Source organism: Dendrobates tinctorius, unplaced genomic scaffold (genome assembly GCF_039654945.1).
Source record: "Dendrobates tinctorius isolate UK_male_01 unplaced genomic scaffold, ASM3965494v1 ptg000098l, whole genome shotgun sequence".
Taxonomy (NCBI): domain Eukaryota; kingdom Metazoa; phylum Chordata; class Amphibia; order Anura; family Dendrobatidae; genus Dendrobates; species Dendrobates tinctorius.
In genome coordinates, this window is record NW_027361766.1 from 25,572,825 (window position 1) to 25,585,705 (window position 12,881).

General features: G+C 45.0%; 1 protein-coding gene across 2 annotated transcripts in view; it reads left to right on the top strand.

Annotated features, from left to right (window-relative positions):
• Positions 1 to 12,881, top strand: part of RASSF5 (Ras association domain family member 5) — a 151,688-nt gene that overhangs the window by 32,428 nt on the left and 106,379 nt on the right. Inside the window, exon 2 of one of the 2 annotated variants that reach the window (XM_073587256.1) lies at positions 2,170 to 2,279. The exons of the other annotated variant lie outside the window; for it this stretch is intronic. Within the exon in view, the coding sequence (XP_073443357.1) occupies positions 2,170 to 2,279 (110 nt within the window). The remainder of the gene's footprint in view (positions 1 to 2,169; positions 2,280 to 12,881) is intronic. 2 annotated transcript variants of the gene reach the window in all.

The following is a 12,881-nucleotide window of genomic DNA, read 5'->3' on the forward strand; positions in this document are numbered from 1 at the left end:
GCAATCGTGGGAGAAGAGCCTCCGTGACAGAGGTAAAAAAGAACTCCAAGATCACTGTGGCTGAGCTTCACAGATGCAGTAGGGAGATAGGAGAAAGTTCCACAAATTCAACTATCACTGCAGCCCTCCACCAGTTGGGTTTTTTATGCCAGAGTGGCCTGATGGAAACCTCTTCTCAGTGCAAGACCTATGAAAGCCTGCATAGCGTTTGCTAAAAAACACATGAAGGACTCCCAGACTATGAGAAATAAGATTCTCTGGTCTGATGAGACGAAGATAGAACTTTGTGGTGATAATTCTAAGCGGTATGTGTGGAGAAAACCAGGCACCTGTCCAATACAATCCCAACAGTGAAACATGGTGGTGGCAGCATCATGCTATGGGGGTGTTTTTTAGCTGCAGACACAGGACAACTGGTAGCAATTGAAGGAAATATGAATGCAACCAAGTACAGAGATATCCTGGATGCAAACCTCTTCCACAGTGCTCTGGATCTGCAGGGACAGGACAACTGGTTGCAATTGGAGGAAACATGAATTCGGACAAGTACAGAGATATCCTGGATGAACACCTCTTCCATAGTGCGCTGAACCTCAGACTTGGCCGAAGGTTCACCTTCCAACAAGACAAATGTGGCACCCCAGGAGTTCGGTTGCCACAGTGGCCTTGCCTCCCTCCTGGAGGGAGTGATGTCATGCCTGGAAGCAAAGAAGGAATCTCCTTACCAGGTAGTTCCAGCATACAACACAGTTCCCGCTCCAGGCCAGCAGAGGGAGCTCTAAACCTGACTTCAGGGGAGCTGCTCTCTCTGGTCAGGAGGAGGAAGTTAGTGAAAGAGTTAGTGCCTGAACAGGGTTGAGACAGAAGGTGTGGAGAGAAGCTGGGGTACAGGAGCTATAGCTGAGCTCACCCCCAGGCTTGAGCGCTAGAGACCGGGCCTCGGAGCCCGAGGCTGTGTGAGTACTAAAACCCAGAAGCAGAATCTGGAGGACAGAAGACCACAGATCCTCTGTACCCTGCTGATACTCGATGACACAGCATCACGTGTGAGCCGGAGACGCCAGATTGGAGGCTACAGTTGCCTGTCATGCGAGTAGAGTTCTACCTAAGCACCAGACAGAGGGACTTGGATAGAGTTTACAGCAGCAAGTATCTCAGAGAATAGCGCTAGAAAGGAGGCCTCACAACCCACCCGAATAAAGAGATTCCCAAATTGCTTACAGGCTGACCGACTCCAGAACAATCTGTAACCTGAGCCCCAGACTCTGTTGTGTCCTCTAATTATTCCTGTATCACCTGCCCAACTCTGCTACATCTATCATCATCAAATACAACAACTTGTCTATCACAACTGCCCTGGGACAAAGCTCTGCCTGTGGAGAGCTATACCAACTCAGCTGTATTACCATCAGTCCCAGAAGATCTGCCCTGCAGCGCTGGTAACCTCTGACCAGAAACCACAAGTGGAGTCACAAACACTTTATTATAAACTTTATCCCTTGTAAATATCCCCTTTTATTGGATGCCCAGGGCCATAGACCGGGTCACAGCTGCCGTGACACATCCCATTAAGAAGCGGCCCGGTACCGAGTATCCCCACTGCCCTAACAAAGGAGTGGCTTCAGAACAACTCTGTGATCATTCTTGACTAGCCCAGTGAGAGCCCTGACCTAAACCCAATTGAGCATCTCTGGAGAGACCTGAAAATGGCTGTCCACCAACGTTCACCATCCAACCTGACGGAATTGGAGAGGATCTGCAAGGAAGAATGGCAGAGGATCCCCAAATCTAGGTGTGAAAAACTTGTTGCATCATTCCCAAGAAGACTTATGGCTGTACTAGCTCAAAAGGGTGCTTCTACTCAATACTGAGCAAAGGGTCTGAATACTTATGACCATGTGATATTTCAGTTTTGCTTTTTTTTAATAAATTTGCAGAAATTTCTACATTGCTGTTTTTTTTCAGTCAAGATGGGGTGCAGAGTGTACATGGATGAGAAAAAAAGAACTTTTTTGAATTTACCAAATGGCTGCAATAAAACAAAGAGTAAAAAATGTAAAGGGGTCTGAATACTTTCCGTACCCATTGTATATAAAGATGCTTCAGCACAGTGAGATAATGCAAGTCTGTAAATTCAGCTTGATGACATGCCCTTATCCTTATACACAGATTATAAATTATCTCGTCACTGGGAATGTCAGAGCCTGATACATCTAGAGCAAAACGATGGAACTGACCCGGAATCTCCGGAGAATACATTCGTCCTCCATCTGCAGAAGGTAACGTTACTACTCCATGTTTTATCACTGTTACCAGATACAAGGGCTATTTTCAGCTTCACTTTTCAAGTTTTATTTTTAGAAGAATCTATGAAAGATTTATTATTCAGGTGCAAAAAGGCAGAATATAGCGTTTCCCTTTATTACTAGTCTCAACAGTGCACAGATTAGGTATACGCCACAAATACCAGTTTTCTAGCAGCTTCTCCTAGCAACACCATCTGTTTCCAGATGGAAGCAAAGCAATCTTGTATGCGTCGGATCAGTGCTCTGTATATGTAATAAAGTCACTCACATATTACATTTAAAAGGGTTAAAGCAACGTCTGAACATCTATAGGTATATTCTCACGCGCCTGATTTGTTGCAACTGTTACATTTCACATGAGGTCACAAGTAGTGATGAGCGAATGTGCTTGGGTAAGGTGTTATCTAAGGATGCTCGAGTACAAACAGAGTGTCTTCGGCATGCTCGAAAAACATGTCCCAAGTCCCCGCTTCTGCTTGTCTCGCGGCTGTTCGACAGTCGTAACACATGTAGGGATTGTTTAGTTGTTAGGCAATCCCTACATGTGTTGCGGCTGTCGAACAGCCATAGGGACTCGAACATAATTTTCGAGCACGCCGAAGACACTCAGTTAGCACCCGAGCATGCTCAGATAACACCTTACCTGAGCACATTCGCTCATCACTAGTCACAAGTAAACAACTATTCTCCCAATGAAAAAGGTTTCCCCACAATAGTAAGTGATGGTATATCACTAGGATATACTGATTAGTCGGGGTATGACTCTTGAGTCCCCATCAATCCATTAAATGAAAGGGGCTGTGCTGCAATTCCCATCACAGTGGATAGCCGGAAGCATTGCTGTTCGAGATAAATGCCAAAAGCCCCTTACTGTTCGGATTGATGGGGGTCCAAGAGATCAGACTTCCTCCAGAATATCATGCTATAACATTTTATGATGGGAATAGCGACCTATGTAATGAGGAATCTACGCACTTCTGCCTCTTTCCCAAAAAAAAGACATATTTGAAAACAAAAATTATCCAGCATGTCTTTACAAGGGTAGATTATATTTTTATATATTTATTTATTGTATGGGCAACTACTGTAAACATAATATCCCTGTAATAGGACTATAACATGCCGTATACCCATATACTATACAGGAGTAGGGCGATAATAAAGGAGTGCAATTGATGTGAAATATGTCTTATTAATTGGGTGATAAGGGACCGCAGATAAAACAACAGTAATTTAGCAAAGTGTGTTCTTTATCTTTCCGTAGTCAATTACACAGATGTTTAGGTTAGAGAAACAGAAAGATCTTGATTAATGCAATGTACCAGTTGCCATGGCTATTGTCATACTAATACACCTTTGAACGCGATATTTCATACGTGGGTGGCTGAACGTTGGCAGGAACGGGAGTTTATGGCTATCATAAGGTTACTGACAGTGTCTAAAAGCCTTTCTTTCTAGGCAGTGCATATAGACACATCAGTCAAGCATATATTCAACCCATAGCATCCAGGTATAATGTGTTTTCCAGGCACCACATGTGCCACAATGCCATTTTGTGCAGTCTGCGGCAGAAGGAACATTCACAAAATCATCACTTACCCTATGATGCCCATTGGTGTGTTAGGTATGATGCAGACTTGGAATATCTGCTCAGTATCCACTCCAAAAACTCACCAAAAAGTCTCATTGTGAACATATTTCATTTTGTAACCTTGGATTAACAATTCAGGCAGATTCTACTAGATCCCCAATCAGGCAGCATCATGATACGCATAATATAAAAGTAATATAGCCCCTTTAAAGGGAATCTGTCACCAGATTTTTGCTGTGTAATATGAGAGCAGCATAATGTAGGGGCAGAGACCCTGATTACAATGATGCATCACTGGGATGTGTTTACTGCTTCAATAAAATCAGTGTGTTATCAGCAGGAGATTATCACTAGAGGACTAGGCATCTTGTGTCTCTTAGTCCAACCATGCCATCACCACTGATTGTATATTGATAGAAAGCTGCCAATCAGTGGTGTAGGTGGGGTTATACAGAGCTCAGCATTCCAAGCTCTGCTTGATCTGCAGTAGAGAAAACTATGATTGTATCACAGCTGTTACACTCAGTAAACTACTGTGATACATTGCCGAAATCGGGTTCCCTGTCTCTAAATCATGCTGCTCTCAGATAATGTGGCACCCCAGGAGTCCGGTTGCCACAGTGGCATTGCCTCCCTCACAGGGGGGTGATGACGTGCCTGGAAGCAAGGAGGGTACATCCAACACTTTTCCTGACTCCAGACAAGAATGGGGAGCTCTAAACCTGGTTTCAGGGGACATTCTCTATTAGCTTTGGCCTGGAGGAGTGATCAGTCAGTCAGTGTCTGGAAGTGAGAGAGAGAGAGTCTGGGTGAAGAGAAGAGAGAGGAGCAGTGAAAGAGAACCTGGGGAGTGGAGCTGTGACCAAGCTCACTCCAGAGTACAGCGCTAGAAGCCGGACACCGGAGTCCGTGGCTGACGAGTACAATAGTCCCAGCAGCTAAATCCGGAGGGCAGGGGATTGCAGGTCTCCTGGCCCAGCAAACACCTGAAGGCACAGCAGCAGACCAGAGCCCGGAGCTGCCATAAAGGAGCGACACCTGCAATAGGCTCAAGCTGCCTGCCATACAGACAAGTACTTCAGAACAATAGGGAACAGACGACTGAGCATAGCTTTAGGCAGCAAGGACCTCAGAGGACAGCGCAGTAAGGAGGCCTCAAAACCCATCTGGCTTAGTGGATCCTAAGTTGCTTCCTGGCTTCCCGGACCTCCATTGTTATTTGTAACTAGTGCCCCAGCCTGCACTTTAAACCGTGAGTAAAAGAGTGGAAACTGCACCCTGCTGTGTCCTCCGGGTTATTTACTGTGCCATCCACCCTGCACTATATCCATCATCACCATCTTTAACAATATAATTGCCCTGGGACTAATCTCTACCTGTGGAAAGCTGTATCACCTCTGCTGCATCAACATCAGCCCCAGTGGTCCCTTTAAGCAGCGTCGGCCATCCTTAGCCAAGTACCAAAGGTGGTGTTATGAATCTTCTCTTATAAACTTTATTTCCCCTTAATTATCATTTTTCATTGGATGCCAGGGCCACGGACCGGGTCCACTGCTGCCGTGACACATCCCTTTAAGAACCAGTCTGGTACCGGGTATCCCCACGGCTCTGGCGGGCGCTTCAATTACATATCAAAAACCTGTTGACAGATTCTCTTTAACCCCTAATAAGTCGGTACGGTATAAAAAAATAGCACATATCAGCGAACATCAAAATAGTCATGCCTGATGCTTTTTTCCTCTTCCACATCCTTTTCATGACTCTTGGGACAATTCCCCCATCCCTTGTCGGCCAACAATACATTTCCCCTGGAAAAGAGGAGTCCTTCACAAGTTCACAGGTGCCACCCAGGATTGAACCCTCTCTTCTTCCTCTATGGTACTTATGCCCCCATCAACCGTATATGAACGCAGCAATCTCCTCACTCCCCGAAGGATCATACATGCCAAACAACCAACATATGCAATTTGCCCAGATTGTTTTACTAGCTTAATTATCTCAAATTAATGTTCAATTAAATGATATAACTCATAACTCAGGGGCAATAATTTATCTTGCAAACCTCAAGAGGTGGTGCTGATCCCCTGGGGGGATGACAGTATTCTATTATGGTTTGAAGTTATGTGTTTTATGTGAGGCAGTTTGAGGTTTAGGAAGTGTTTAATCATAATTGCACCATCAATAACTTTAATGTATTGTAGAAATGTCCTTTTCTGGAAATGATTTACATATATTTATATAAGATTTGTTTTGGTACACATGCATAGATTTCTGCACACCCATTTACCTGAAACGGAGAGTCCCCAATGTTTCTGCCACAAATCTCTCTCCAGTGAGTATCAACATCATGCAGTTATCGTAGTATCTGTGGCTTGAGGAACACTCTTTTTTAGCGAATCTGTCAGCAGGCTTTTGCCACCTAATCTGGCAACAGCATAACGTAGAAACAGAAACCCTGATTCCAGCGATGTGTCACTTTTTGGGCTGCTTACCACTTTATCAGCAGGAGATTATCATTAGAGGACAAGTAAACCTGCTGCCATGTAGTTCTGTATATTTATGAGCTCTGTATAACTCCGCCCCCACCACTGATTGACAGATTATTGCCTATACACAAGGTACACAGATAGATGTCAATCAGTGATGTCGGAGGGGTTATACAGAACTCAGCATTCACAGAACAGATAAACTGTGATTTTATCAAAACTACAAGCAGCCCAGTAAGTGACAGGTTGCGGAAAATCATGGGCTCTTCCCCTACATTGTCCTGGAGCAAAAAGTGGTGATAGATTCCATTTAACAAGTACTGGAGTTTCTATATTTTCTTCTTTTTTTCCAGCATTGCAGTATTTTGTACTGACTGTCACAGATTAGTAATGTATCTTCAAATGCCAAGTGGTGCCAGTAATTATAGAAAGTATTTAGCACAGACTCTTATTCATTAACATGACACTTGTAGTGTTCACTTGTAAAGAGTTATATAATTAGGTAGCAGTGTATATTTAATTGTTGCCTCTTCTGTTTTACATCAAGAAGATACCAAAAACCATCCCTTTTTTTTGTACATTTACACTTTCACTGCTGAATTTGTTCAGGTAGATAGAAGAATATTTTTGCGTTTGTTATTTTTTTTAACCCCATTTTACTTTTAAACTTTATTAATAAAAAAACTCCTACATCTGATGTTTGTACATTATAACATTAGGGTACTTGGGCCTCATTCAGACATCAGTTTCTGAACATATGTGTTCTGTGTTTTTTATGGATAGAACTCATACCCAATATAATCTATGGAACTGTTCACATGTGCCTTCTTTTTGCGGATCATATGTCCTTTTTTGATCTGCACCACAATTCCACAATTTTTTTTAATTTACTGTGTTCACCACATGGTAACACTGACCTGCTAATATAATTCTCCGGGTCAGAACGAGTATGCAGATACCAAACAGTCATAGTTTTTCGTATTTAAGTGGGGAAAAAAAAGGAAATTTGTAAGAAAAATTTGTTGCTTCTTTCACCATTTTCTGAGAATGATGTGACTGCTCTCAAGGTGAGCCAGCTACACACTGATAGGATCGTGTAATCGCTCCCACAGTGTATAGCGCTGAGCTGCAGTGAGAGAGGTCACACGAGTTCATCAGCTGCAGAACCTCTGTGATCTCACTTGTGCCACCACCGCTATTTGAGAACTTTCTTACACAGCTGTGGTGCTGTAAGGGTATGTTTCCACCATCAGGAAACGCTGCGGATTGGATGCTGCATACATCTGCAGCATCCAGATGTTACAGCATAGTGGAGGGGATTTTTTGAAATTCCATCTCCACTATGTGTGCAGGGACACCCTCGGCTTCCCTGTGTAACCAGACATGCGGCGCGTCTTTCCAGACCGCAGCATGTCTATTTATCTGGCGGAGACGCTCAGTCTCCGCAAGATAAATTACACAGTCTGTGTATAGAATGCGGTAATTCCGCATGTGTGCAAAGAACTGTGGGAGCGATGACACTCCTGACAGTGTGTAGCCAGCAGACGGTTAAAGTAGTTACATTTCCCGTCGATGTTACTGTTCAACAAGTGAGATCACCGTGGGACACTCTGAATTACATGGACTATGGTGAACAGGGGAGTATATGGTTGTTTATCATTTTTGATATTTTTTTATAGGAGACACGGGCATCGGGGAATTGGTGTTAGGTGAGTATAATTTTTTTTCTATTTGAACATTTATTTAATTGCTTTACATGTTTTATTTTATTTTTTTTTATCTGAGCACAGGCGCCGTATGATGAGAGACTACTTCTCCCATCAGCAGCGCCTGCTACTGTTATCAGTGACAGCAGACGTAGCCTGATGGGAGTAGTAGTCTCTCATCAGCTGATGCCTGCTGACCTGCAGTAAGCTTTTTCCTGCAGGTCACAGTATCTCTGCATGGTCACGCTGACATCTGACAGCTTGACCCTGCAAGCGCTCTGTCGGTGGTAATGGTTACCGGCGGTAACATTACCACCAATCAGAACCACCGCACCGGTGTTTCCCACACTGTCACACAGATGCCAGTGTGGGAAACATCGTTTGTAAAAACTTGTCAAATCCTCAGCAAGTATGCAAACATTTTTATACCTGCCTTTTTTTTTGCGGATTTAACTGACTGAATTGAAGTCAATGGGTGAAAAACGCTAAATATCCGCACAAAGAACTGATATGCTGCAGAGAAAAATGCACTGCAAATGGTCAAGGAAAATTACTGATCGTGTCCACAACACTTCAGGATTGTCATTGAATTAGTTTGCATAATGATTCCATTGCGTTTTTGGCCCATTTCTGCCCGGAAAAACCGCTGCAAAAACACACAGTGTGCACACAGCCTTATTGTGTTTGTTTTCCAGTGCGTCAGCAATGTGACTTTCTGCGACTTCTGTACTGTCATGTGTAAATGCGCGATTGGAAGCTTTAGAGCGATTTCTAACCTCAGAATTCAGTATCTCATAAATGTTTCAGAATCTGGATCCTAAGGGGCCTGGGGATATTTATTACATTTTATGAAATACATTACATAAGATACATTGTAAGTAGCATATCCTGAATTTCTAAACCATTCACACAGGGAGGTTTGTTGCAGTTTTTATAAACCCAGTCACAAAAATTTATAGTGACATATCTGATATTGCAGAGTCATTTTTTATAATTGCCCTTGTTGTTTCCTGCTGTTATAGTACATAGACAAAAAATACGCTGAAGAACGGATGAGCAAGTCCCTTATTTTCACTGTGCACGTGTAAGTCATGTAGAGAAATGGACATCACTAATGGGCAGGAGGACATCTGAGAGAGCCTACTTGATCACTTAAAGAGGTTACTGGTTTCTTGGGATTACTGTAGAATACAGAAAGGGAATGGGTGTGCACAAAGGAGTGAAAGCTATAATCAACTTTTCATTTCTTGAACTCAGTTGCTACAAATGGTTAAAGGGGTTGTCAGGTCTAAGGTTAAAAGTATTTAGTCACTCTATGTGAATGCAGACTTCTGAATTCTGACAGTGTGCAGTGCGCATGCTGTCAGGATTAACTGGTAGTACCGGTGAATAGAGATGAGCGACTTTGCCTCCGGGAGGGGAGGGTCGAGTCGGGTTTCGGACCACCCGACTTTACCAAAAGTCGAGTCGAACGAAATCGGCCGACTATCTGCAAAAGTCGGAGTTCCGACCGAAACCCGACCCCAGGGCAAGTCAATGGGGAATAAAAGTCGTCAGTGAGTGGAGGACAGTAAACACACCTACAGTGCCCATTTCAATGGCAACGACAACAATTCTTATTACTTAAGCTTGTCAACCATAATTTACTTTATAATAATAGTAGCGCAGTGAGAACTGGGGGTTATTTGGCTAAAGTTGTGGGGGGGTACAGCCCAGTTAGGGAGGTGGAAAAACTGGCATATGTTGAGGTGGACGTTCAGCAGCTGCAAATGGAGGCATTGGAGAAGTCGGAGGAAGAAGAGGACAAAGCAAGCCATTTTGCTGGCAACCTATGTGTCATCAGGGGAAGGTGGTACAAAATCCTTTGAAACCCAGGCATGGTTCATTTTAATGAAGGTGAGATCACCTACATTTTGGGTCGACAGCCGGGTCCTTCTTTCTGACAGGATTGATCCAGCAGCACTGAAGATTCTTTCTGATAGCACACTACCAGCAGGGCAAGCGAGCTCCTGTAAGGCATATTGTGCCAATTCAGGCCAGGTGTCCAGTTTACAGGCCCAGTAGTCAAAGGGGAATGAACTGTGAGGGAGGACATCGATATGGGAGGAGAGGTAATTTTGAACCATAGTTGACAACTGCTGTCTCCTGTCTGTTGCAATCGATTCAGTATTACCAGTCGTGTCAGCGGTACTCGTGAAATCAGTCCACAACATGGTCATGAAACCCTTGTCTCCAACGCCACTTCGGCTGTGTGCACCACAAACACCTTTTCCATGTTGCCCAGTACGGCTCGTGGTAGAACCTGCACCGCTGCTGTTTGCTGGGAATGCCTTTAACAAAGGGTTTACCAGAGTTGCTTGTTTGTTCGCCAATATTAGCTCTAGGTTCTCCTGTGGCATGATGTTCGGTAATTTGCCTTTATAGCGTGGATCGAGGATGCTGGCCAACCAGTAGTCGTCATCCTTCATAATTTTGGCAATGCGGGGTCCCTTTTTAGGATCCGCAAGAGATAATCACACATGTGGGCCAATGTTCCAGGCGTCAATGATGCACTGCCAGTGGTGGGTGGAGGAGCAGTTTCTGCCAAATCCACATCCCTCCAGTCACGCACAAACCCTGTACCTGACCTTGGCAAGCCAACATTTTCTCTTGCCCCCTGAGAAGCAGTCTCCTCCCCAAACAATCATCCCTCTCATCATCCTCCTCCTCCTCTTCCTCTTCTTCCTCCACCTCGCCCAGGACAGTTCCCTGAGCAGACAATGCCTGACTATCATCATGACTTCCCCCCTCCTCCTCCTCCGCTGCAGACGCCTGATCCTTAATGTGCGTCAAAGTTTGCATGAGCAGACATATAAGTGACATACACTGAAGGACTTTACAGAGGTCTTTCAGCTTTGACCACTGCACACCCGACAACTTGATGTCTGCCCTCAAACTGCCTGCCCGTGTATCCTCCCACAAATGCATTACTGCCTGCCTCTGTTCGCACAGCCTCTCAACCATGTGCATGGTGGAGTTCCACCTTGTTACAACGTCTATGATTAGGTGGTGCTTGGGGAGGTGGAGTGATTGCTGCAGCCTCTGCATATGTCCTGTGCCCACGTCCATTACACTTCCCCTCAAGAAAGCTAACGGGGGTTAGCGAAACGTGCGTCGGGGTGTCCTGGGACGTGGCGACCATGCTTGTTTATGTGAGTACTTACTCCTTGCCTTTTACCCCATTCCTCCCTTTTGCTCACTGGTGGATATTTCCATGGGGTTGCTTATACTTTAAGAGGGACAATACAGGCTATATGGCTAGCCAGGTCCCAATTTATGCGCCATGGGATTTCTTCACAATGGGATTTCATTGTTTAACTCTTTGTAGTTATGGGGGATTGTTATTTGGGGTAAGCTACTTTGGCTATTATCTTTGGTTAGCTTGGTGCCACATATTTCCCGTTTTTTTGGTGTCTTATCTTAATGCATTGTCTATATATGTGCTATGTTTTATCTTTTGTACATACTAATAAAGATCATATTCTATTTAAACTACTGTGGTCCTCTGGTTTTCAGCCTCTGCATACAACTGGAGTCTACGGGCGAGCGACGGATGTGCGAGCACAGTCTTCGCACCTTATGGAGCAGGGCTGGTAACTCCGGATAATTATTTATGAAGCACTGCACCACCAGGTTCAAGGTGTGAGCCAGCAAGTTATGTGTCTGAGTTTTGCCAGGGCTATGGCCGCCACAAAATTACATCCGTTATCACTGACTACCTTGCCTGGCTCAAGATGTAGACTGCCCAGCCATGACTCAGTTTCTCGCTGCAAGTAGTCGGCCAGTACCTCCACGGTGTGTCTGTTGTCGCCCAAAGACATCATCTTTAAAACAGCCTGCTGACGCTTACCACTAGCTGTTCGACAGTGGGACACCTCGTGTGCAACACTGGCAGCTGCAGATGGAGTGCTCGTGTGACGAGCTTTCGCTTCTGGAGGAGGAGGAGGCGGAGGGTCGAACGCCTACAGCCAACTGTTGCCTATACCGTGGGCTAGGCAGCACTGTCCCACCACCGCTGTCCCCTGAGGACCCTGCATCCACCACATTCACCCAGTGCGCAGTGATGGACACGTAATGGCCCTGGCCCATGCCTCTGTTGTGAGGTGCACCTTTTCACTCACTGATTGTTTGAGTGCATGGACAATGCGGTCTTTCACATGCAGGTGGAGGGCAGGGATGGCTTTTCTAGAAAAGAAGTGCCGACTGGGTAGGTCATAGCGTGGGACAGCGTAGGCCTTGAGCTCTCGGAACGCTGCGCTTTCAACCAAACGGAAGGGCATCATCTATAATGAGATCAGTTTGGCAATGTAGGCGTTCAAAGTCAGTGTACGCGGATGAGAGTATGAGTACTTTCTTGTCCTACTCAGAGTCTCTGCTAGGGTGAGCTGGACTTGAGAGCTGCATATAGTGGAACTAGCGGTGGACTGAGAGGGGGTTGGTGATGGTGATGGCCTAGATGCAGTCTTTCGTTGGAAAAACATTGTGATTCCCGACTGCTTTGGCCTTGCGACGACACCTCAACATTTCTTGCTGGTGGTGTGCTAACCGGTGGGCTTACAGTAGGGGAAGCGATGTAGCATTGCTAGCTACCCTGAGTCGGAGCAGCTGCACGTGTGCTACCTGAGGTTTTGTAGTCCGTCCACGCTTGCAAGTGCATGGTGTTTACATGTCTAAGCATGCAACTGGTATTCAAAATTTCGGAGATTTTTCCCTCGGCTAAAGGTCCTTCCGCACTTCTTACAGATAACCTTTG